Raw genomic sequence first — 27,287 nt, forward strand, 5'->3', positions numbered from 1 at the left:
ACTTCTTACCTTTATTCAAAAAAAAAAAAAAAAAAAATGTTAGGCTCATAGGGTTGAATTAAAAGGGAGCTCAGATTTAACTTACTTGCAACAACATCAGCAACCTATATTTGTCTGAAATTATTAAATTTTAATAATCATCTTCCTGCAGATGTAGAGTATCATCAGCTGTGTGCATCAGGACAGTAACTGCAAATGAAATCGTTTCATCTCTACATGAAAATGTATTTTAACTTACTGCAGTGAGCTGATTTAACAAACACGAGTTGCTTGAGGTTAAAACAAAAATCAGGTTGTCATAAAATCACCTTTTTTTCACTCCACAAGTGGTTTACAAACACACAAGAGAATAAGAAGAGGCTGATTTTCAGCAGGTGAGCTCATAGAGACAAAACTACTCTGCAAGGCAGGAGCATGACTTCTTCTTCTTCTTCTTCTTCTGATTTGATTGGCGGTTGCAACCAGTGTGCAGGTGTATGACCGCCACTTACTGTACTGGACTGTGGAGCGTTAGATGAAAATATAAAAGGTCAGTGGAAATGCAGGAAAAAAAAATTACAAAAGAAACTTGAAATATTGCAAAAAAAAAAAGTTTTTACTCTTGGAGAAAAACTGAGGTGGAAAACCTGATTTATATAAAGGCAAAATGAGGCAAAGAGCAAAGCAAACATAGATCAGTGTGAAGCCATGAGGAAACTTTAATGTTTGTCAAATGAATACATGAATATAAATGTCACATTTTCACAGTGTTTTCATTCCTTTGAGGTTTGATTGGTGCTTTTTAAACTGCACCATCTTGTTCGCCTGTTTTCTTCTGCAAGAAGAAAACCCACAACCTTTTATCTCAATGAGCCCAACTCCTAATATTCAGTATATACAGTAATGGATGGAAACACACCTTAATTTTCATTTTCTTTCGTTTATTTGCTTAATATTTTCAATAAAACCTGACTACTGAAAAGCTACAGCGATGGGTGACATAGATATCTTAACACTTTTTCAACCACGTTTAGTCCAGTTTAAATAAATATGCATAACTGTGTGTTTGACCGAATTGATGAATCATTACTGGGTTATGATCATCACTTCCATTCAGAGTGACCACCATTCATCAGCATCATTTACTGTACGGCTGAACCAGTGTCAGATGTTGGTGCTGCCAGCTGCTCAGATCAGGGGGGTCTGAGATGAACCAAAGGATGAGGTAAAGATCAGACCACCCTCTCCTACCTGAGCTCTGGACCCGGTCCAAGCACGCAGCTATACAGTGACTAAACGCCCCAACAATTTGGTGATTAGCATCTTGTTAAATTATATTGCTTTTTCCACTGAGCTGTTCAACTGCATTCCTCGCTGCTAGTTAACACAAACACTAATGAGGGGAGCATGGTGTGTAAAATGAGTTTACAGCTGTGTTGGTGGTGGGCTATATGGACAACACAAAACAAACACGCTGATGCTGACCGTCACACACACAAATGTATAAACCCACACACACAAGATCATGAATACCCGAAATTATTGCCCAACAAAAGAGTCCAGCGTCGAGTGGGAAGACACAATGGACTCTGATGCTGCCTGAGCAAATTCTACATTTACAAAGAGTTTTACAAGAGTTAGTTGGGGGCAATAAAGCTGCTCCAGAGGCAAAACATAATGGGTGAGTCCAACCTCGATAGGCAGAGCCAAATCAGTGTTTCTGAGAGACCGGGGTGAAACATGGGTGTGTGAGGAGAGCTGGGTCCGACCAACCAAAAAACCCTCCAGAGTCTCAGAGACACCTCACGCTGATGAGACGCACGTTTGCTCCTCTGCACAGTTTAGCGCGTCAGCATGCTAACATTTGCTAATTAGCACGAAGTAATACATCGTTAACATGCAAGTAAGAGAATTCGCAGCATGTCGACTGGATGTTTCTCGCCACAATGCACCTTGGGAATTGCAGTTGACTTCTTCCCCAAAGTTCTTCTGCACACATGCTTGTACCTTTGACTTTTTAAATTAAAAAAAACAGATTATTTCAAATGCATTTCTTAATATTTTGAGGGCTACTGGTGATTCAGAGTTTCATGATGATCCAGCTGTGAGTCATGGAACCAAATGCACCAACTTCACATTTCTATAACTAACAATGAGTAACATTTTTTCCCCACTGTCTACCAGGCAACCACATAAGGACATCTTTCTTTTATATCTCCCTGACTAAGTATTAACTGACTGATATTCCAGAAGCTCTTGTGTGTTCCTTTAATATCATGCACAGTCCAGTTTCTGCAGCTGGCTCTATCTGCAGTTGATTAATTCATTTTCCTAAATTTCATCCAAAAAAAAAAAAAAAAAAATCATGTAAACTCAAGTCAGAAGCCGAACACTCGCTGACAGACAGCTTCATCGAGGCAGGGCTCTGCACTCTGGACGGCCTCAGAGGTGTCAGTGCAAGCTGTTAACGCACATCTGTACACATGTAAGTATCTGTGTGTATGTGTGTGTGTGTGTGTGTGTGGGGTGAGTGTTTGCAAGCTGATATCATATGTCTGCTTGTGTGTGTGTGTGTGTGTGTGTGAGAGAGCGAGAGAGTTTGTAAGCTGATATCACCGGCCTGAACTTTGGCAGTGTGACAGATAGACTCCCAGGTACAGATGGGGCTACTGCAGTTTTACTAGCTGCAAGTGTTTGATGTTATAGGCCTCCTCGTCGCTAGGTGTGTGTGTGTGTGTTTCAGGTGATAATGAAACAACTAGAATCCTGTTTGCCAGCCTCCCCTCCGGCCTTTTTCCATCATGTCTGGTGAATGAGGTGCACTTTGACCCATCCATGTTCAAAGCTGCCTTTTTAAACACACATACACACACACACACACACACACACACACACACACACACACACACACACATATGCACCGTTGGAGAATGCACCTTGGCTGTAAACAAAACATTTATCGGAGAAACCACATTTAATTGATCAGTGGGTCTGATTAACGTAGCAGTGAAATGAGGCAAGGGGATGAGGAGAGAGGAGAAAAATGAAGTTAGGAGGAGGGAGGAGGAGGAGGATGATGATGGAGAGGTGGATGTGTTCAGGGCACAGAGGGTTTTGTTGGCTGATGAAGACGAGGAGGAAGAAAATGATGGAATGTCAGCAGGTGGTGTTGGTATGAAGTCATGAATTAAAATTTATAGAAAAATAAACATGATTCTGTTTTTATTCTGTCATAAACAAATTTGAAGGGTGGGTAACAAACTGTTGACAAAGCTGTGATGGCAGATGTTAGGCCTTGTGGATCGTATGTTTATTGGTTCATCTGGTTTTCTTTTTTACCATCCACTAAGTGTAGTTGTTCTCTTTGTACAGTTATAGTAATAATATCTGAGTCTAATATCATATTTGTGTTATCTTTAGGCAACAATAATCGTAGCTTATTTAAAGGTGCTGTATGTACATTTTTGATATTGCTCCATAGCCAGCGTTAGCATTAACAGCTGTTTACTTCAGCCATCAATAATAGGTTATAATATGCCCTCTGAGCAGCACTACTTCATCTTCTAATGTTGGACTGAGCTCAAACTCGATGCTACAAAGGCTCACTATCACAAAGAGGTGCTGCAAGACAGGATGGGCCGGGGCTAACTGGTTAGCATGCTAACTTCAGTAGAAAAAACATTGATTTCCACCTCTGGAGAGAGCTCTTTGTGAGAAGGAATGAAGTTTGATGAAGAACTCGTAATGTTTCTTCTAGACTGGTAAGTAAACAGCTGTTAATGTTAAGGTTAGCTATGTAGCAATAGCAAAAACTTGCATATACCACTTTTAAGTGCAAACACAGTGGTGCATGAGCAGTATTATACACCAGACTATGTAGAAAGCCAAATAACAGTTCAATTCAATGGATTGTTTTACTCAGAGAAACTTTCATGCCTCTGTTTAAAGTTTAATCTTGATTTTCATGCAGCACCAATGAAGCTTTTCAGATTATAAATTAATCTTAGCGAGAAAAACAAAATCTGATTTGGGGCATTTTCAGCTGCAGTGTGAACACAGCCAAAGAATACAAAATGAGTCATTAGTGCAGCGGAGGAAGTGATAAGGAGTAAAAATAGTTCAAATGGAGGGAAGAGGAGGAGAGGGAGGAAGGGAGGGAGGTCAGGGCAGGGTGAGGAGGAGGAGGAGATGAGGTGTGTTGCGGAGAGGAGGAGGAAGAGGAGGAGGACAGGGAAGGTCAATGAAAATGAGAGAGATGGAGACCACCACCACAGCCCACCCAGACTGCACACACACACACAAACACACACACACACACACACACACACAGTGGTTCACCTGCAGTTCACGTTGACCATAACAACACCCCTGAGAAAGAGAGCACAACGGGGGAGAACATGAGAGTGGAAGGAGGAAAAAGAGAGAGGTTAGGGGATGGGAGTGATGTGGTATCAGGAGGGATGGACGAGTGGAAGCAGGGATGAGAGGAGGAGAGGATGGAGGGAGGAAACAAGGAAGAGGTGGGAAGGCAAAGTAATAATTTAGGGCTTTGGGAGCTCAGGAGAGGAATCGATCAAAGTGAGTTTTCAGACTTGTGCCGATGCTGCTGGTTCGCACCAAGGTCAGTGAACTAGACGCACACGTGCTCATTCTGCATGTTCGTTCTACAAAGACTTTTTCTCTCATATGGTTTTTAATGTAAATGTGGTCTAGGTGGGCTTTATACAGAGTTTAACATCTTGAAATGGAATTTGACCAAAACCAATGCAACTTAATGGAAACTTAACCACAATTACCGATCACAACGCCAGCTGAAATGATCTGATATAACCTTGAAGAAAATGATTTACTGCTAACCATAATGGTTTAGCTTAGTGGTGTCCAGTTGCTGTGAGGGGTACGTGACTCTGATTGGCTGGGGAGTGTGTATAATCATGTAACTGACATGTCAACAGTGAGTTGAGTGTATCCTCGGAAAGAGAACGAACAAGACTTGTAATTCGACTTATTATGTAAAGAAAGAGACACACTGATCAGAAATGCAGATTTATTGATAATACTGACATAATGCAGTGCACACAGTATTGCTCTTTGTAGATATGAAGTCAAATACACGTCACGTTTGGAATACATTCAGTCTGTGTCTCCCAGAAACATTAACATGTGTCAGTCATAACCAACCACCGGTTACAATAACACTAAAAGAATCTGTCACGGTGCCGTTCACGTAAAAACACATATTAGATTCAAAACCAAGACAGACTCCCCTACATGTTGTTGTTCAGCACAGTTTTATGGCATCAGGAGTTTATTAGAGTCGACAGCAGAGGGAAGCTCGTGTTGGAAACTGAAGCTCAGAGCAGTGCACATCCAGAGTCAAGCCTTCGGAAAGATTAACATGTTTCTGCTTTAACAATTCAGTGCTTGTCAACAAAATCAGACTTACAGATGAGCAAACATGCATTTCTTCATACAGAAAATATATTTTTAAGTGTGAGGGACGAGTAAAGAATAGTTCAGCATTTGGGGAAATATATCTATTGCGAGTGAATTTAACAAAATCTGCCCAGCAGCATCTGTAAAACTCACTAATGAACTTGTTACATCTTGTTTGGTTTGATTTGATGTGATTCCTGATGACTCAGATAAATACTGATTATACTGAAATTTATTCTGGGAGCTCAATTTTCTTCTGCATTCTGTTTCTTTGAATATTCATTTGTGTAAAGTGCAAATAAAAGGCTAAATTGTTAAACTAAACATATTTCCTGATTACAAAATTTATTTTACTTGGCAAATGCAAAACAACTAAGCAACTGAAAATGAAAATCTGTTTTATCTAGCAATTGATAATAGTATCAATCTTTTCATTTTAACTCTGATAGACAATAAATACATGTATTTTCCAAAATGTCAAACTATTCCTTTAAAGAGTGATTCAATTTTTTTCACCTGCAACAGGTAAAACTGTTGAGCGTGTTTCACTTCCGGCCACGGCCTGATCAGTGATGTCACTGCAGGTATTTTGCCTTCAACAGCTAAAGGAAAATGTCATATGACATCACTGATTAGGGGTGTGGCTAGTGTCAGCTCATTGGAAATGAATGGAGACACAGTTTTTCTCTTTGCCTCATTTAATTAAGTGGTGAATGTTTTTTAAAATGTAAAATAATATTTGCCGTCACTTTTCCCAGGAAAAAAAAAAAAAAAGCTCTGTAAAGGCAACTGGAACAACAGCTAATTTTTCAAAAGCAGCATTTTGGTTGTTTCTGTATAGTTTTAATTCATGCTGAGGCATGACTTAGTGTTACTGTACACTGAGACAGCAAAGCTAAAGGCTAAAGGCTAAAGGCTAAAGGCACGTTGCATTTTCTGAAATGAAACAGTCTAATTTGAGTTAAATGTGCAGCATGAAGGCATCTTGAGGCTTCGGTGGAAGATACAACCAAAACAATCAACGGCACTTTTCACTGAAAACGACAACTGACAGCAGGATTGTCTGAATAAAAGTTTTCCTTTACATCAGCAGGATGTTTAAAGCTCTTTCAAATATATATAAAGCTATTTCAAGATACTAACACAAAAATTAAATGTACTACACTTAAAAAAAGTCAATAAAATTAATCTGTTCAGGCAAACATCCTGATGTAAATCTAGATAAATTCGTCTTCACTTCCTAACAGTTATCTGGTGCATTCAGACATGATGCAGTGGGAATCGTCACTTTTTTGTCATTTGCACATTTTCTTTTATATATTTACAAAATCTATCTGAAGACAAGACCATTATCAATTATCATGAGCCACATGAGCCTTGCCTATTTACTATTAAACATTTTAACCGTGTTTGCTCTCTTTTTATAGTCATTATTAGATAAAAGATGTCATATCATTGGGTGAAATCACCAGGACTATTAGTTTATCCCTGTAGCTTTATGAATGTTGGTGTGAATCCAAGTCCAAATTGACTTTTACTCAAATTCTTCAACCGAGATGAGTCATTTTCAAGTTTATTTGTCACCTATTTATGTTTTTCTTGTATCTGAACACACCTTTTCAGCAGGCACTGGACAAAAACATGGCGACATTCATTCTTCTAAGCTTCAAGATCATTTCTTTAAATGTAAACAGCAAGAAGAACCTCAGTCCACTTCTTTTTAAGTGGAGAGGTAACCTGAACCACAAGATGCCAAACAGGAAAACCCAACCCAATCATACCACTCAAAACAGCTGAATACTTAAAGCACCAATACCAATCATACTGATATGGCTGATAAGTCCTAACAGAAGCTATTGAATTTTGGAAACAGAATTTTTTAGTGTTTTAAAGCTACTGGACTTTGGTGTATTTAAAGGTCCCATAATATTTAAAGTGAGATTTCCATGTGTTTGTGATTATAAAGCAGGTCTAGGTTCTATATTAATACTGTGAAAGTATCAAAGCCTCAGTCCACAGAGAAATGCACACAGCCTGTATTCAGAAACTGAGCCTTAAAACAAGCCATCAGGACTTCTGGAACTTTGTGATGTCACAACAAAGCAGTCACTGCTCTCAGCCACACCCTAAGCCCCTCCCACCTGGAACCAACATCCAACCTTGCAGGATTTGGTTTCTCTGCGTGTTTACCTGAAATCTGCTATATTTTTATTAGATCACTCAGAAAACAGTCAGAAAATCAGAAGAGAGTCTCAGATCCTCTCTTCTGATTGGCTGACTGACCTGTTGTTACTAGTGCTCCAGAGAGAAGCCTGAGAGAGGAGATGTAAAACTACATTGAGATTGTTTTTGGTTCTTAAAACCACAAATATATCTTCTGATGGAGATCAACACAGGAAAAAGTGTAAAATATGGGACCTTTAAAAATCTAATCCACAGAGTCCGGCTGAGTCTTGTTCTAACTGCTCTGCAGCTCAGTTGCATAAATACATTTATTAGTGACGGATGCTTTGTCGCCTCTAAATTTCTCATCCTCACTCAGTTTAACTGTCAGTAAGTGTAATTATTTTGTTCTTTCATTCATCAACGTTGTGATCGTAAATAGTGGTTTGATCTGCAGCGTAAAGGCAGCTTGGGGGTGACTGCCTGGTTGAAAGGTAGTGTCTCTGAACTATGATCAAATAATAATCTGTCTAATGTGAATCTGGCTGCATTAAAACACATAAAGAGCAGGAGGGGGCCAGAGCAGAGGTTTCACAAGCTGTGACTCTCCCTGTCTCATTCTTTCTTTCTGTATCACGAACTACAGACACAAAAAAATGCTCAGAAATACAAACTGACATGGACGGGGCAGGTAAAGCTATCACACTAGAATGGCGGCGGCTCATCCTCAGCCGTGAACCTTAATTAATTCTTTGCATCCCTCTCAGTGGTAGGATTTGTTTACATTCAAACAGGGACGCCAAATGGTGCATAGAAAATGAGGAAAAGTCAGTGATGCTCTACATTCCCTGAAAAATAAGCACTTGACTCAACTATTTGTTAAAGTGACAAATCTTTAGTGTTCAGAAAAATGAATCAGATGCACCTATGCAAGTTTTGTTCTTCTGATCCTCATCTTCAGAGACGTTCTGTCTTTTCACTGAGGTTTTGTTAGAGGTGAGAACAGGTCATTTGAACCTCTGACAGGTCTCTGAGCTCCTCAAAGCTAAATGCACAGTGGTTTCTAAAACCAACGAGGCTAAACGTCTAAACTCTGCAGGAAAGGAACAAAATGCAACAGTTTGTGGGTGCGAGGAGACAAATGTTGACATCTGAGAGCGAGTTAAGTTCCTCGTGTTTGGACGCAGTTAATCTGGACCGAGGCTCAGATTCAGACGTTCTTTCATGTGTTGTTAACAGATTTTAAATCTCCAGAGAAGCTAAATTAGCAGAGGTATTCAGCCGCTAAACCCTCCCTGACCTGGCAGGACGACAGGTTAAAGAAGCTCCGTCCAATAAATGAGCTGCTTGTGGGTCCATGTGACTTTTGTTTACAGGGCCTGGTTGGCTCGTAATTGGCCGGTGTGAACCTGAAGCGAACCAAACGGGTCTATGTCAATTTTTCCACTCTGGTCAGGGCCACAGCAAACCGACGGAGAAAAAATAAAATCTGACTTTAGGAGAAACCACGGAGGAGAGACAGAAAATGAAATAAAAGAGAGGGATGGATTTAAATATTTCTCTTCTTCATGTCTTAATTATATTTTATTTTATCAACTGGTTTGGGATATTTAAGGATCAAAAGACCTTCACACACACACACACACACACACACGAAAACTTACAAATGTACTTCAGGAAATCCCATAGAATCTGGGTGGATTAGTCCCTCTCCTCTAACCCTTCCTGCTCAGCACTATATGTGTGTCTTTGTGTGTGTGTGTGTTTGTGTGCGTGTGTATGTGTTCCCTATAACCCTGTCCTGACCTAAACACACACTTATGAATGTCTGCACACACACACACAAAACACACACAGGACAGAAGAAGACAGGTTACATCAATAGACTAAACAGCATGACTCCAGTCTTTGTTCAGTTTCTTCTGCACAGTGTGTGTGTGTGCGTGTGTGTGTGTGTGTGTGCGTGTGTGTGTGTGTGCATCCTTATCTGCCCACATCCATCTATCTGAAAACAAACTCTGTGCTAATAAAGCTCAAACCCCGAGATCAGCAGGAACAAATCCACGATTTAACCTGCTGAACCCTGAGAGCTGAAAGACTGAAGGAGAGGAGGAGGAAGAGGAGGAGGACGAGGAGGAGGAAAAGAAGAGAGAAGCAGGATGTGGAGGCTGAGAAAATGATGATCGAAAGAGAGTAAGCTATGGAATTTTCTATCGAGTGGTAAAGTTTTGACATTTTGAAGCCGTTCAGTTGCAGCTTCAGTTTCTGTTGCTATGGCGACGTTCGGCTTTTATTCTCCTTCCTGTCGGCGTGAGCGTAAACGAGACGGAGCGAGATGAAAGAGACACAGTGAAGCGCACACCTGACAGTAAAGGCACGAATGGACACACACGCACACACACACATTGTGAACCACACTATTGCTAATCAGGTCTGTACAAAGCGTCTGGAGCTGGATCCTCGTCTCATCTGCTCTGAACAGACTCAGGAAGGAAAAGAAGGAAGATTCAGAGACGTGAATTTGTTCTTCACTTTTCTTTCATCTCCTCCATCATCACTTCGCTGCCTTGGCTGGTCCGAAAGGTCCCACCATCTTCATGGCAGCGTAGTTCTGTGGGTTTAAGGAAAAAGATGCAGGAAGTTGTTTAATTTTCTATTTCAGTCTTTTTTTTTTTCTTTATTTATTGTATTTTTTAATATTTTTATCTCCGTCCTCCATCTCAAACTTGCCGGGAAGGAGTAGAGGAAGACGCCGAGGAAGAGGAGGATGAAGAAGAGGATGATGAAGAGTATGATGAACCACTTGAAGCGCCTCCACAGGATGAACTTGAGGGTCTTGTAGGGGGAGGAGAACCAGAGGAAGGAGGTCTCTGGACGCCTGGGAGGAGAGTAGAGTGAGGTTTAGAGATCATGTTGACAGCGACAGTGTGTGTGTGTGTGTGTGTGTGACTCACTGAGGTTCCTCCAGGTGAGGGTTCATGTTGGGCTCATCTCTGCCGTGGCCGGCTGGCCTCTCCTCTTGCTCCTGCTCCGTCACGATCTCCAGCGACATCTCCACCTTCCCCTGAAACACAGGCCACATGCAGCGCGGTGTCATCGTCCTTTATGTTTGTTGTGCGTCCCTGAGTGTGTGTGTGTGTTTGCTGGTGAGGGGGGGTTTGTTTTTGTGTGTTTGTGTCCTCACAGCGATGATCTTCTCTCCGTTTTGCTCGCAGGTGCAGGGCCACCACCCTTTGACGGTCTTCTGCTCGAACAGAGACACCAGCTTGTCCTCCGGCTGCTTCAGCAGCTCCAGGTTACATTTCTGTGGAGACTTGGCCGGACGCAGCATGTGGTTCAGGTCCATCACCAGGTGACCTGGGGAGGCATTCAGAGTGTGTTCACATAGAGCTGGACCACGGGGGGAACATTAATCATGGCAACCAGGAGGTTATCAGACATGGATGAACTTTAAAATATCTTTTGATGCAGGTAAAAACTGTCTAAATCTGATATTGTTTAAATCAGAAAGTTTGGGAACAACCACTGTAGTTCAACCCTGTTGCCATAGAAACAATTCTGCAAAGACTTAAATTCGTTCATTGAATATACTTCAACATTTCTGCTTTCTACAATGTCCTGATGGAAACTATGGGATGGTTGAGGTTAGCAGGAGATCGAGGACACAGTTAATGAGGCCTTTAGTTTCTGTGGTGTTACATACAACATATGACTCTCTACTTCTTTTAATGAATTAATACTGTCTGAAATGACACTGATGATTATAAAATATCCAAAATTGTGACTTTGATGAGTGAAAAATTAAATATTAATTAAAGGGTTTCTTGTTTAAACGTCATCACTCATTTCATATAAAATGTCACTTAATTACTGGATGAAAACAACATCAATAAAACATGTTGTTTTCAATTTCTCCTGCTCTCTACAAATTGTGTCTTCAGTTGTGATGCTTTTGGGAAACGGGGCTCAGGTCAGTAAAAACCAGCAGCGTCAGTTTTTTCTTAATGGCGAATTACTGCGTGAGTTCAGCCTGAGTTATGGAGGATCCTGTGGTGATGGGGTGGTTAGTAAAGTTTTGATCATTTTTGACGTTCAGCTTGGAGGGATGGTGGGTTGATGAACGGCTGTAGAGAGACTGGACGTCCACTGGAAATGTTTTTCCAGGGCTCGCTGCAGGCTGACAGGGTGATTGTGTCTGACCATCCCACCGCGCAGGAAGATTAACAGCCCGCGGTCCGAGCTGATGAGACGAAGACAGACAGGCGCGGAAAAAATGCTTTGAGGTGGCGACAAGCCCGCGGACTGGACGAGGTGCACGAACTTGTGCAGGAGACGCTGATGGACAGGGACAGATCAGAATCTGGATTCCTCATCTTCCTCCTCCTCCTCCTCACACCGCAGTCGGACGCTCGGTCTACAGACCATCATCCTCCCTTGTGTGGCAGGAGGAGGCATGGCTTTGAGTTATTTCAGGGGACGGGCTGGGGTAGCGTCAGGGGTGAATGAAAGGCAGAATTTTGACAGCTTGAGTCTCGAGAAGAAAAATAAAAATCAGCCCTTCCTCTCTGTGAAATGTGCCGAGACAGCGGAAATGGAAGAGTGTTAATTCTAAAGATAAATGTTATCACAGTAGTTACATCGCACATGTGGTTCCCTGGGTGGATTTAACATGTAAACCTCAGTCAGAAGTTAAAGAAACACTGTGTGAATGTTGACCAGACGGCTTGTGTGTGCAGGAGACAGATTCACCTGACACGCTGCAATTGTGCTGAATTCAATGACAAAACAACATAATAAATTCAGTTTTAGAAAGAGACATAACACGGAAACTCCTGCTTAAATCTGTAAAAACACACCCGATTTTGTTCATATCATGATTATCCAGGTTATAAAATCTCCAAAACCCAATCAGAAAAATGTCACTAAAGATGAGGTAAAATAAAGTGTATTAGTGTGAAGGTGCAGCGGCAACGTGATGATTCTTTCTCTGCTTGGTTAAAAGGTCTAAACATGAAGAGGCTGAAACATGGAAAACCTTGTGAAGATCAACAGAAAATAATAAGGTAACACACACACACAAAACACACTCTCATCTCAGAGCAGCAGGTTTTTACCGAGGTAGTCATCGAAGGAGAACTTGTCGTTGTCCCAGATCTGGATGGTGAGTTTAGGCGGCAGTTTAGTCTCAGCTTTATCCAGACTCCAGAAATGTTCCTGTAGATATACATGAGTGAGAAAAGTCTGCATTAAGTTCTCTGTCTCTGTGATCTTGTAATTCCCTCAACAATTTACAAATGCATGTGTTTAAAATAACATGTTTTTTTAGTCTGCGGATGTGAAGAACTGAAGGAGAAGACTTTAAACAGTTGGATTACAGAAGGTGTGTTTATAAAATAAGCAGGACATAAGTTTCATGGTTGAAAAGAAAAAAGTTGGAAACAATTGATGGACAAGAATTAATAATTAGGATCAAACTGTGAAGTTCACCTTCAGTTAGAAAGACAGATGGATCGATTTTATTGTCTCCAGTTACGTCACCGTACAAACAAAAACATGCAAGGAAAAAGAATAGTATGTTATAGAATTCAAAACTCAGTACAACAGGTTTACTGTGACCTCAGGTTTACTTGAGTCTGTTTCTGTTTCTGTTTGTCAAGTTTAACCCTGACCAGAGCACAAACCCTTAACTTAAAGTCCCATCCAGTCTAAAGGTAGATGTCCATGTGTTTGTGATTCTAAAGCAGGTCTAGGTTCTATATTAATACTGTGAAAGTATCAAAGCCTCAGTCCACAGAGAAATGCAAACAGCCTGTATTCAGACACTGAGCCTTAAAACCAGCCGTCAGGACTTCTGGAAATTTGTGATGTCACAACAAAGCAGTGTCCAAGCCCCGCCCACCTGTACCCACCATCCAACCTTGCAGGATTTGGTTTCTCTGCGTGTTTACCTGAAATCTGCTATATTTGTATTGGATTACTCAGAAAATAGTCAGGCAATCAGAGAAGAGGCTCACAGCCTCTCCTCTGATTGGCTGACTGACCTGTTGTTGATGTAAAACTACACTGAGATGGTTTTTGGTTCTTAAAACCACAAATATATCTTCTTATGGAGATCAACACTTCATTGAAATCATAAATAAATAATGGAAAAGTGTAGAATATAGGACCTTTAATGTGAGTTCATTTCTTTTTTTTTCTTTTCTTGTCGTCCACAGTGAGTGAACTTTTCCTTTCCCTCATTCTCAGATAAAAACCTCACCGTGACCAGTTTCTGAAACGTCTTTAAGCGCAGCTGCTGCGACTGTAATAAATGATCCTCTGCTCCTTTCTGAATTGAGTGAAACGGTGTCTGATGAGAGGAAACACGTCGGGAGGCTCCTCTCAGGTTGGAGCAGCACTCTGTCAACACAACTCTCACTGCATCACCACCGGAGCTCTGTGTGTGTGTGTGTGTGTGTGTGTGTGTGTGGACACCTTCTATGTGAACACACACATCCGTACAGGTGTAACCATGTGGATGTGTGTGTGTATTATACCTGTTATCGTGTCTGATGAATTGACACTAAACTGCCAGACGGTATCTGAGCCTGTCTCACCTCGGTGCTAATGGGCTTCACCGTGCAGCTGGTGTGCACCGAGTTTCCTCTCTCTCTCTCTCTTTCCATTCCCTCACTCGTCCTTTTTATCTATGTGTGACACCCTTTGGCCGCTGCTGTGTCGATAAAAAATATGGCTTTTCACACCTGAAATAAAATAGGTCCCGCGGCGATTCGCAGCAAATGTCAATACTGTAATGTTTCCCTAAAATACTCGGTGAGGAGATTTTCCATTTAGCAACCTCACACAAAGTGGCTGTCTGAGCTCCCTCCTCTCAATTTTGTGGATCTTTCTATGAACCAGGACAGATGATGATCGATTTATAGCAAAGTGGAGAGAGCGAAAAAGAGAGAGAGAGAGAGAGAGAGAGAGTAAAGAGAGAGACTTTTGGCAAAACTTTAATGCAATTTTTCTTTCTTTCCACAGTCGCTTCTGTCCGCGTTTAAAGCTGCAGTTTGGGATTTTTACATACAAATGAACGTCTGTTAAATTCAAGCCTTTTGCCAGACGAGTCCACACAGAGCTGATTATTCAGAGCCAGAGAAGAAGTCGTCTGAAGTTTTAAATCTGGTGTCTGCATTGGATCACTGGTACCGATGAGTTTTACATCAACCAGCAAGGACTGGTTTGCCAGAGCTGAAGAGGCGGAGTAACTGTAGCGATGGAGATGGAGTAGGCTACAGTAGCTAGGGTTATGGCGGGAAGCGTTGAGGAAAAGTTTCTGATGTAAAAGAGGAAGAATCACAGTCTAGAAAAGAAAGCGACCGACGGCGAGGACGAACACTGGTGTCGCTTTTCCTCGTTATGTCTCTAATTACTCAAAACTGACTGGTGCATAATCAAAGTCCACTAATGCCACATTTCTCTCCAACTAACAGTAAAGTGATGCGTTACATTTTCATTTTACACTATTTAAGGTACTGATTTCTGCATAAATGACCCATTACTATCTCTGCTGTATTGCTGTTTATGTTTTTACGTTGTGGCATAAAAACACACTGAGCTCTTAAACTGTACGTTCTTTCTATCTTCTTTCTTGAAGTCGAGGACTCAGTTTATTCCTGATCTTCTCCTTGACTTTGACTGTGCTATGTAATGTAATGCAATTTTTCTCACTAATGACTGAGAGAAAATGCAAACACAGTTGTGCTTTTCTGAACAATGCACCAGATTTTTTGCAAATATACACAAAGTACCTGCTCTGTGTTAAAATGACAAATGGAGTCCTGCGTGTAATGACTTCACACTGACTCTCCAAATCCGAGTCTAAATCGACATCATGCTCTCACACGTCATAACAACACACTCAAACACTGAGCGTAAACACACTACACCCTGCGTGTGTGTGTGAGGCTGCTAAAGCATGTCTGTCTCAGTGTGTGTGTGTGTGTGTGTGTGTGTGTGTGCATCGCTTGGCTCACTTTATCCACAAACTCAGTCCAAGTACATTAAGTTATCACTCCACAGCCTTCACAAGCAGGGGTGGGACGCAGTACACCAGTGTGTGTTTTAGTGTGTGTGTGTGTGTGTGTGTGTGTGTGTGTAAGCGCTCTCTGCAATATTTAACAGCATCAATCAACTTCCTTTTTGTTGCCAGACTGCTAAGTACAGAATCTTGTTCGGTCTTCTCCCTCGTTTCCTCCATCTATCTTTCTCTCTCGAATCAGATCAGCTCTGCTGGCATAAATGTGAGGTCACATTACGACGCTAAATTACATCCTGCTGAAAACAATAAACATGCACCTTTTAACAAGAAATAATACTTAGTAGATGATACAATTATCTGAGGCTCATTTTTTTTCTCTTACTTTTTTCCCCCCTGAAATTATTTGGAGATTTTGCTTGACGGGCGTCTAATAAAGTAACTTTTTTTTATTACTTATTTGTTTGTTTTGTGATTTTGCTTTTATGTCTTCCCTTTTGATAAGTAAGGACTTTTATTTTGCAGATGGATTAATACCTGTTTATTGGACTTTAAAGCTGCTATAATCAATATATCTAGTTTTGAGACCAGAGCTGCAAAGATTAATCCATTATTTGATGAGTGGATCGACAGAAAATGAATGGGCAACTATTTTGATAATCAGATAATTGTTTCAATTAAGCAAAAATGCCAAATATTCTCTGTTTTCAGCTTCTGAAATGAGAGGATTTGCTGCTTTTGATTGTCATATGTGGCAGTAAATTGAAAGTCTTTGGGTTGTGGACTGAAGGTCGGATAACACAAGCAAAATGAAGACATCACTGAGCCCGAGGACCTTGTGAATGGCATATTTTTACTGTTTTTTAAGAATAAACAATTAACTGATTCACCAGAAAAATAAATGGCAGGTGAATCAATAGTGAAATTTAATGTTAGTTATAGTCTTGAGGGTACAAATTCCGTTAAAGGCAGAATTCAGAGGAATTTTCTCAGAATACTGAGAAAAACACTCTGATAGTTTTCTGAGAAAGTGTGACTTGTCGCAGTCAGATGATGATACAGCTGAGTGTCGATAGTGTTGTTGATCAGGTCTCTGTGACTCAGTGATTATATCACCAGCCGCTGAGGCTTCAGGCTTCATAAACTCCGTTTCTGGCTCCAGCTGTGTTTTGGAGTAAAAGGTCTCCACCCAGCAGAGATTTAAAAAAAAAAAATTATTTAAAACTCCCTCTTGTCATTTCAGCGGCTCATTGATTGAGGATGCTGCTACAAGCGAGCGAACGCCATCGTAAAACATGTCGGTTGGGAATGGCTAAAGAGGCTCGCTCCCGGGCCAAGAAAAGCAAGCGACAGCCGTGTTGTTATTCCACTTTTCAGTGTGATGTTGTTTTAGCTCTTCACTAGTTTCTGTTGAGTCTCAGAGATCCAACAACATCTGACTCACTCCTGTTGCTAGTGAATTCATTCTGTTGATTGTGGATCACTGTAGATCAGTCAGGGGACCCAGTCCTGCGTTGGCTCTGATGGCTTTGCCACAGCTTTTTGGTCCATGTGGACACTATGATTTGATTTCTTATTGATCAGACTGGTGCAGCATGAAATACATTTGCTATTACGATTTAACCACTTTTCCTAAACACAGTCTGATCCTGTCACATCATATGAAGTTGACCATGGACCGTGAAGCTAACATAAACATGACTCTGCAGAACGAGACAAATGTAAGGTCTGTTCATTGTGGTATAAAAAAAAAAAAAAAAAGAAAAGCCTTAGCTTTGATTTAAACTGACAGACTTTGGTCAGACGGTTAGGACTGCATTTCAGATCCAGTAAAACTTGCTGGATCCATGAAGATTTCCATTTGATTGTCTGTACAAGTGAGAAACTGGAAATTCTTCCTTATTTTTTGCTATATTCAAGAAATCCCATAAAACTTTCTGACTGGTACTTAACTAAAGCCATAATCCTTTACAGACAGCTCACCAACACACATTTTTATATTTTACAAAGGTGTATAGTGCTGACAAATCCATGCATTTTTCACTTCATACACATTTTTTTTCTTCTTTTGTCTTAAACTTTGCGGAGCTTATGAGATGTGCCATATATGGCGTCAATATCGGGTTCTTGAAGGGGCTATTTGTACGTTTTCTCTGCCACCAAATGTGGAAGTGGGTGGTGGTGACTGTTGCTTGATAAGAGCTTCAGCCGTCGTTGTCTTTTTAACACAAGTGGTTATAATACACCCTCTGAACAGCGCTATGTCTTCAGGGCAGATTGGAGGCTACAGTGAGTCGCCGTCGAAAAGTGACGAGATGCGCTGTTCCCTTGTTCCTACCTTCTTGTCGACGACACACAGCTGCTCTGCGGGTAAGTAGTGGAAGGGAAACAGGAATCTGTAGTTGAAGTTCCCCTCACCGCCCAGAGAGCGGTAGTGGACATCGGTCTTCTGTTTGTTGTGTTCGTGGCCGTCGAGCCAGCTGAGGAAGAGAGGACGGAGACGAGTTGATGCTCGTGTTACTTGTATTTGTTTTTTGGATATCCGAGAGGTCGGAGGTCGTGGTCGTACCCTTTGACGTATATGTCGCTCATCTTCTCCCCGCTGAGGCTGACATCATCCAGGATGACATCACTGGTGTTCCAGATGATGCAACGCAGGAAAAACCTGAGCAAGAACAGATCTGATTACCTCAACTGTTGATGGATTTATTGGTGTATTGATCACTGGTTACTGAACTACTGATACTGATCAATTGATTGTAAGACTGAGTAAAAGATTAATTAACGAAGTGGTTACAGCTTGATTGATCACTGGTCAGTTGATTGATTGATTGATGAAATGGAATACTGATTGATTGATTCATTCATGAAGGACTTACTGATAGACATCTTGATTGATTGATTGATTGATTGATTAACTGATTGACACACAAATAACTGACATATATTGATTGATTGACTGATCAGCTGCCTCATTTATTATTATTAATTGACTGACCTATTGGCAGACTCATTGATTTACATATCTATTGATCAATCATTTACTTACTGATTGGTTAATTGACTGACATACTGATTGACCAATTGATTGATTGATTGATTCCCTGTAAAACCCAGATTTTCAGACAGACACGTGTTTGATGTTTGTGTGTGTTTATGTTCCTACTTCTTCGCCTTGCGTGGTGTGACGTTAAACGGGGGTCCCGGTGGTCCCAGGGACTTGGGGAACAGGTCCACCCACATCATCAGACGCCCCTGATGGACGAGTCCAACAACCAATCAAAAGGTGGGAAAAAAATCTAAAAACCTGAGGTGGATAAAGAAACAGTCACATGATCATGAAGAGTGATGGTTACCTGCTCTATGTCAGGCTGCAGCGGGCTGTACAGCGGCCTGGTCTCCACGTGCTCGGGTACCAGTCCCATTTTCCTCAAGATGTGGAGGGACAGTCGCTCTTTAATTGGACCGAGGTGACGTTTGGACTCGTGTTTGTCCTCTGAAAACACACACACACACACGCATTGAGGTTTAAGTGTAGGTCATAGCTCTCTTGACTAAATGACTGTTTAAGCTCCCAAAGTGCAGAATGGAAATACAGAATACTGGGTGGACTGGGAGGGGAGTGGTTCACAGAGGAATTATACATTATTCAAATACACAAACACACACTCACACAGTAACACACACTAAGCTGCCCATTGGTCACATCACAGAGGGATGAGGAAAATCTGTGCTGCTTCCAAGCAACATGAAAATATCAAGCTAATGTCAAAAGTTTATGACTGTAAACTTCGAGTCACCTCGACTGTGACGAGAGAGGAGGGGAGAGGAGAGGAGAGGAGGGGAGAGGAGGGGAGGGGAAAGGAGAGGAGAGGAGAGGAGAGGAGGGGAGGGGAAAGGAGAGGAAGGGAGAGGAGGAGGGGAGAGGAGGGGAGGAGAGGAGGGGAGGCGAGGGGAGAGAAGAGGAGGGGAGAGAAGAGAAGGGGAGGGGAGGGAAAAGAGGAAGGGAGAGGAGGGGAGAGAGGAGAAGAGAGGAGAGGGGAGAGGAAGGGAGGGGAGGGGAGGGGAGAGATGAGAGGAAGGGAGAGGAGAGGAGGGGAGGCGAGGGGAGAGGAGAGAGGAGAGGAGAGGAGAGAAGAGGAGGGGAGGGGAGAGGAAGGGAGGGGAGGGGAGAGATGAGAGGAGTGGAGAGAGGAGAGGAAGGGAGAGGAGAGGAGCTAGCAATATGAAGAGATAAAATGGCATGAGAGGAGAAAAAAGAGAGGATGAAAAGTAAAGAGGAGAGAGAAGAAACAAGGAGAGGAGACAAGGCATTGAGAGGAAAGAAAAGGAAAGAGGAGGAAAAGTGGTGGAGAAAATAGATAGTGAGTGACAGATGGATGGAAAGAAGAGAGAAGGAGAGAATACAAAAGTGAGAAATTAAAAAAGTGATAGAGAGATACAGAGGAGGAGAGAGAAGACAAGGAGAAAAGAAAAAGAGTAAAAGATGAGGAGAGGAGAGTGATAAAAATGCAGAGCAGAAATGATGAGAGACAAGAGATGAGAGGAAAGGTAGAGGTGAAGAAAAGTGGAAAAGGAAAAGTTGGAGGAAAGGTGAGTCAAAGGAAGGAAGGTGGAGGGGTGAAGAAAAAGGTTTAGGGATGGAGAGATAGAGGAGGAAAATCACAGGGAGGAGAGGAAGAGGAGCGCAGCCTCTCGGCCAATTAGCAACCACCTTTGACAGACAGCAGGCTGACGCACGGTAACCACGGCAACTGTGGAAAGAGAACGCGACGGCGCTTCTTGCTAACCGAGAGACGACCACGATGTTGACATTGGCTAGTCTGCGCAAAAACATGCACGCACACACACACACACACACACACACACTCACAGTTGTACCATAAATCACCAAAACGACAACCGTGACCTTGCATCGCACCAGTTATGGAACATATGTGAGGGTTCAGTGTGTGTGTGTGTGTGTGTGTGAAAATTAATCTTGAATATTTATCTCGTGGCTCAGCTCTTCAGGTGGTCCTGTGCTTTAACCCCCCCACCCCCCCACCCCCCCTCCATCCTCCCCCCACCCCCCCTCTCATGTTCTGCAGTCTCAGAAGCAGAGGAAGAGATGGAGGAAAGGAAGGATGGAAGGCAGGAGATGAGGAGTGAAGGGAGGAGAAGAGCAGCCGGGTTGAAATGTATAGAGAAAAAAGAGAGAGAAAAGGGTGAGAGTGAAGAGAAAGAAAATGAAACAGAACACGGGAAGAAGAAAGCTAAAAAAAAAGAAGAAGTGAAGGGAGAAAGAGAGGAGTGAGATATGGGTGGAGTGGGAGTAGAGTGTGGAGTGATTTATTTGCTGTGAATTTACTGAACATGTAAGAACCACTACACACTGGAATAAGTGGATGATGTACATCTGTGCAGTTTGTGTTTTCATGAAAGTGACTGTTAATGGTGGAAGGTCTGATGCAAAATGTGTGTGTGTGTGTGTGTGTGTGTTGCTGTGATCGTACTCATGCACTTGATGCTTCACAGACTCTCAGTTTTTTGTTTTCAGTCCACAGTGGTTTTAATGACGCACGCACACACACACACACACACACACACACACGCTGATCACACACCGAGGTCTGCAGCGGTGTACTGGTCTCCTCTGAAGTGGACTACGTCGTCCTGGTAGACGGGCTTCCGCAGGTTTCGTCGCTCACACACTCTGCACAGCAGCTGCCTCGGTGTCAGCTGGTCTCGCCACTGGTTCACGCCCGACCTAACGGGCGAGAGACATGGAACGAGAGCGAGCCTGTGAGGTAGAGACTGTGGACTGTGGGTTTAACTGGATACACTGACAGTAAACAAAGAATGAATGACAGGAGGTATAAGACACGTCCACTCACACACAGTAGGACTGCGGAAGGCCACACATGGCGCCGTATTTGGACAGGAAGCGGTTCTCCAGGTCGATCACCGTCTCTCCAATCTTCTCGTCTTTGGTGAGCATGTCGTGGTCGTACAGCATCACCCGAAGGTCCTTGTCCTGAGGGAGGGAGCAGGTGAGCTCAAACATCCTGGAGGAAAAAGAAAAAAGGTTTCAGAGGCTTTGTAGTGATGTCACAAAACCTCGCCTTGCACCATGACGTGACGGTTCTTGGGATGTGATATTTTTTGATGTGTCGTTACATGATGCAACAGTTTATGACAGGAAATTTTGTGATGCGATGTAACAGTTGTAACAGTTGTGTGACGTCATGTGATGTGATGGAAGGGACAGGAAGGAAGTTTTGTGATGGGACATGACAGGATGTGGTTTGGCTTGATGAAACATTCGGTGACGTGATTTGATTCAACATTTCTTGCGACACGATATTTTGTGACGAGACATGACGAGACATGACGGGACCTGATGGGACCTGATGGGTCAGGAGAGGATGTGACGGACGTGAAGGAACATTACAGGACTTCACAGGACGGGACATGATGGGACATGACAGGACGGGACATGATGGAACAGGACTTAACGGGATGGGCCTGATGTGACGGGACCTGTTGGGACCTGACGGGATGTGACAGGACATGATGGGACATGGGACAACATGTTAAATTCTTTGTCATCAATTTGACAGGACATGACGGGACTTGATGGGACGAGACAGGACGGGACAAGGCGGGATGTAATGGTACATGACATGACGTGATGGTACAGGACGTGACATAATTTGACAGGACATGAGACAACATGTCTTTGTCACACTCAGTCCTTTCAGTTTGCAACATGAGATAAAATCCTCTGCAGAAAGACAGTAAGAAGACTTTGAATTTGAAAACTTCCCCACGAGTAGAGAGATGTCAAGAGCTTTCAGCAGGACTGAGCTGACTGTTCAGCCAGTCCAGTGTCCGTCCTCACGCTGTGATCGGTGTGAGTGCAGTGACCCCTACTGGTGTGAACATGAAAAAGTCTCAGAGGGAGGAAACACTGAAGAGGATGAGGAGGAAAAGTGATCAGATACTGACTCAACCTGCTGAATCCAAACATGTGGCGGACTGTGCTCTGAGTTAAACTGTGAACCAGGCGATATCTTGATGGAAAATATCTCCCTTGGTTTCAGTCTGAGTTGTCTGGCCTGGACAGAGCTAACCCACCCATCATTTAGCACGTTAGCTGACTGACGACTGTTCTCGAGTTGGTGCGGTGTAGCAGCCTCGCTTTAACTTTTCAAACTCTCCAACATAAACCATAATTATATGTGACACAGTTGAAACTGAAAAAGAACCCAAAAAAGCAGCTTGGCAACAGGTGCTTTTTCCAAGGCCCCATATTCAATTATGTGTCAGCTGGTCTGTGGTAAACTGATTAAGTGGAAATTTGCTCGGACTTACGTACAACTAAAACAGACTGAAATGATAAAAGTCTTAAAGAGCAACTTAACACCAAGTTTATCTTGAACGCAACCTCCTCACATGTTCAAAAACTTTCAAACTGTGTTGAAATGTACACGGTGCCAAGTCCTCAATACATTTTTGTTTAACCTGATTACCACAAACAAGAGTGGCATGGCTATAAGTTATTCTCTGTGTTCTGTGGTGGATCCTAAAGATGTGGAGGCGAAAACCACCGCACAGTTTGTCAGTTTTACATAAAGCTACATGATAGAGTTTCAGAGAAATAGTTAAATCAGCTTTAGAGAAATACAAGATGTAAAACAGCAAATCACAGCACTTTGACTTGGAGCTGAACCTACAGAAACAATATTTTTTTTCTGTTAGGAAAAACAAGAAAAAACAGAAAGTCAGACAGACTGAATCCAAATGTCCACCAGTCGAACCTGCAGACTGAGCCTTTAGAGTTAAAACGTATCCATGGATTTGAATTCAAGTGCAGGGTTTTACAGGAATAACAGTCAGAGGTAAGATGATAATTAAAAGGATACATTAAAAAATTATTATCCCTTCCTTTTACACTGTCACATTCATACATCTTTGAACTGTGCATTATCTTCTAGTAAAGTCTTGTGAAGACCGCCCCCTCTGGAAGTCTGCAGACGTGATGAGCTGTGGATCTGAACAGCCCTCGGCACCCGAGGACTGCGAGTTCGGAGAAGTCCGGACATTTGGATTCAGAGAGCTGCAGACAGAGAGACGGACAACTCAAAGGGACATTACGTACTTTCCAAACACAGGGTCCAGTGTACAGGGGATGTAGTTTTCATGGTCGTTGATGGTCTTTTTCCCCAGGGTGATCTTCACATAGGGGTCACACTGAAAACACAAAGTGGGACACAAACTTTCCATTGACTCATTTGTTCTTTCTCCAGCAAACTAAAAAAGTTATGACAAATATAGTGTGTAATATCCATTTATCCGTCCATGTCGACAATGACAACATTAATCAGAAATCAAACACGGTTCTGGTCCCTCCCCCCTCGTACCTTCCCGTTGGCGTCTTTGGGCTGCAGTCCTTCAGCCTGGATGATGTAGATCCGGACCAAACACTCCTCCATGCCGTTGGGAGGAAGTTTCCTGAACTGTCTGGGGGGAGCGGAGACGGCAGGGTCGTCTGGCAGGGGGTAGATCTTAAACATACCCTAGTTAATGAGGGGGAGGGGTTTGTGGGGTCAAAGAGGACAAGACAAAATTAAAGGGACGAACATGATGAAAGGAAATAAAATTCAAGTGAGCTGAGCCAAACGTCACGTGATGGAGCGCACGTGATGTGACGTGATTTGTGATGTGGTGTTTTGTGACATTTTATGACGTTTTTTGACATCTTGTGACACTACGTTTTTGTGATTTTGTTTTTGTAACGTGACATTTTTGTGACATATTGTTACATTTTGTGATGTTTTGTGACGTTTTGTGACATGACAGTTTGTGCAGCTCACTCGGTGTCGTGATGTGACAGGACATGATGCAGTATTTTGTGATGTTTGGTGTGTGACATGAAGTGCTGGTAAGTTTTGTGACGTCACTTAATGTGACTATTTGCAACGCTTGTGATGACCTGACCTTTTGTAGCCTGACGTAACGTTTATGATGATGTGATTTTATAACAGAATGTTAAATAACAGAATGGAACCCACGTAGTTTAGTAAAACCAAACACAAACAGATGTAACAGAACGACACAACATCATCAAAACATCAGCAGGGCACAAAATGAAATGGAGTCAAACCACACAAAGCTTGTTTCATGTTACATGGGACCACAACAGAAAAGAACACAACAAAACGTGCAAGAAAAGTTTTACCTTGAACTCTCCCACCACCGATGGATCCTCTCCCTCATCCTGAGTCCTTCCTCTGTACAACTTGAACGTCTGACAGAAATCAGAGAGACCCCCAAAGCCCTCCACCTTCTCTAGCTCCCGGTCATACACCTGAGGAAGAGGAGGAGGAGGAGGTTATTACATCTTACTATGTTCTGATAATATTGTTCACGTGACACTCAACTGAAAGGACTGGAGAAGGGTTAGAAGAGAGGGAGAGTGGAAGGAAAGAAGAGGGTGAAAGAGGAAAAGACAGAACAGAGGAGGGAGGGAGGAACGAAGGATGAGAGATGAGACAATGATGAAGGAACAAGCAAAGGTAGAAAATGAGAGAGAAGGAAGGAAGAGAAGCATAAAAGAGGAAGAGAAGGAAGGAAGAAGAGGACAGAGAGGAAAGAATGAAAAGATTTATTTTAGTGGACACAACTCATATAAACTCGTTTCTGTGTTTTTGGTGAATAATTTATTCTTACAACTACATGGGGAACAACAGAAACACACACACACACAGCGACACACACATTATTCTATATGGCATCATAGCTGAGGATTGGCCAATGTAATTCCACTGGTATTGCATCCAAACTGCAGCCAAAAGCTACTCAACACTGTATTACACTCGCTGCAGGGGCTGGCACGGGACAGTTTGTATGTGTGTGTTTGTGTGTGTGTGTGTGTGTCTGTATATGTGTGTGTGTGTGTGTGTGTGCAGCGTGTGTAAATGTGCACATACTGTATCTGGGCAGGGGCGTCTATGTGTCAAAAGCACAAAAAGATTCATTTGTTTTCATTAGTGATGTTTGTTTACATCAGACACACACACACACAGCCTAGATATGCAACCACACACACACACACACACACACACACACTCCCTCATTCTTTCCCTATCATCGCAGTATGACAGCTCTGACTGTGCTGCTGAAAAGGCAGCGTGCTGCTGAAAAGGCGAACTCGTACAGAGTGAGCTGGAAACAGTGGTTCACTTCAGCATCAGACTGACACAACTACGGTGCTACGAAGAGGAGGAAGAGGGTGAATACAAAGAGCAAATATTAAAGGTAAAAGTTCAAATGTAGGACAAGGACAAAAAGTTCAAGCATATATAACATCAATGCTGTTTTATCACCATATTACAGGAGTGTATGTATTCAACCAGGGATGCACAGGCAGGTAAATCATTGTTCTTTTATTGTAAAAAAAAATAAAATAAAAAAAAATAAAGGTTATGTAGAACTCCAGAACTTGCCTGAGAATCTTCATGTTTTTACGTTTTCTTCAGTATAAAAGTAATATGATGATAGTTGTCCGTACATCCAGGGCTACATTTCAAACAGGAACATCTACCAGGTAATTCGGTTAAGTTTTAGCCCATAGCTTAAGTCATACCTCCTCATCGACTTCATCGTAGCGCTCCTAAACCAATCTTTGCAGTGAATTCATGACAACGGTATCAATCTTCTCACTGGACTCCCAGCAAGAAAGCAGATAAAGGTACTTCCAAAATGAATTTTCATTTCATTCCCCAAACTTAGCTGGTAGGTTTAGCACTAATCTCATTGTTGGACGACACATAATTTTGCAGCGTTGTTCAAAAAGAATGGAGCTGTCATTCAGTGCATGATGTACAACTGGTGGTTTTTGAGTACAACCCAGAGATACTGGCCATGAAAGTAGTTTATTAAAAATGAGTTGAAAGGGGGAGGAGAAAGGTTTTGAAAGCAATGAGATGCTTTCCCTCCCCTGTAATGTTTTTTTTTTTTAATTGAGAAACAAAGGGAACAAAGAGGTTAGTTAGGAGAAAGCGATGCAGGAGACGAGGAGAGAGGGAGGAGGACGATGAGACGAATGACGGGTATACAGTCGAAGATTTGGGCGGAGAGGGGTGAAAGAGTTGGAAAAGCAGGGTGAGGACTTGGGGGGAGGAACGGGAGAAAGAGAGAGTGATGAGGAGGGATGATGTAAACGAAAGAGTGGTCTGGGAACGGCAGTTCATTTCAATACTCAAACACCAAGCCCAGTACCAAGGGAGAGGGGGAGAAGGTTTAGACAAAGCACTAGTGGTTGTAGGGTTGGTATACGATACATGGAAGTAGAAGACAATTACCATGTCAATTACTGACAAAATAAAGGCCTTTTATTAAATCTTATACCCTCTTTTCTCTGTGCTCATCAGGTCTTTTCTTTCCCTTCAAAATAAACTATCATTAAAAACACCTTCGTCAACCCAATGATTGCTGCACTTCTTTAAAATCTATTTGTGTAAAGGTGAAGCTGAGGTTGAGGAGGTTAGAGGTGTGAAAGCCTTGAAGAAAGCTCTAATGGTGCAAAGTCTGGAAACACTGGCTCACTGGAGCACAACTAATCCCAATCACCAAGGGAGAGAGGTGGGGAGAAGGTGAAGGGGAAGGAAGGAGGTGAGCCAAGTCGCAACGAGGATGGAAAACT

General features: G+C 42.3%; 1 protein-coding gene across 9 annotated transcripts in view; it reads right to left on the reverse strand.

Annotated features, from left to right (window-relative positions):
- Positions 1-5,012: 5,012 nt before the first annotated feature.
- dysf (dysferlin, limb girdle muscular dystrophy 2B (autosomal recessive)) overlaps positions 5,013-27,287 on the reverse strand; it is a 78,678-nt gene continuing 56,403 nt past the window's right edge. For all 9 annotated transcript variants that reach the window (XM_071460067.1, XM_071460075.1, XM_071460070.1 and 6 more), the window contains 14 exons: positions 24,822-24,950; positions 24,004-24,159; positions 23,742-23,833; positions 21,475-21,645; positions 21,205-21,347; positions 18,955-19,094; positions 18,765-18,853; positions 18,168-18,263; positions 17,937-18,078; positions 12,693-12,792; positions 10,763-10,935; positions 10,533-10,642; positions 10,309-10,456; positions 5,013-10,189 (listed from right to left, as the gene is read on the reverse strand). In XM_071460067.1, coding sequence (XP_071316168.1) covers positions 10,133-10,189; positions 10,309-10,456; positions 10,533-10,642; positions 10,763-10,935; positions 12,693-12,792; positions 17,937-18,078; positions 18,168-18,263; positions 18,765-18,853; positions 18,955-19,094; positions 21,205-21,347; positions 21,475-21,645; positions 23,742-23,833; positions 24,004-24,159; positions 24,822-24,950 — 1,746 coding nt within the window. In that variant the 3' untranslated portion in view covers positions 5,013-10,132. The remainder of the gene's footprint in view (positions 10,190-10,308; positions 10,457-10,532; positions 10,643-10,762; positions 10,936-12,692; positions 12,793-17,936; positions 18,079-18,167; positions 18,264-18,764; positions 18,854-18,954; positions 19,095-21,204; positions 21,348-21,474; positions 21,646-23,741; positions 23,834-24,003; positions 24,160-24,821; positions 24,951-27,287) is intronic.

The sequence above is a fragment of the Trachinotus anak genome, unplaced genomic scaffold (assembly GCF_046630095.1).
Source record: "Trachinotus anak isolate AG129_WGS33_773 ecotype Australia unplaced genomic scaffold, CSIRO_AGI_Tana_v1 ptg000023l, whole genome shotgun sequence".
Classification (NCBI taxonomy): Eukaryota; Metazoa; Chordata; class Actinopteri; order Carangiformes; family Carangidae; genus Trachinotus; species Trachinotus anak.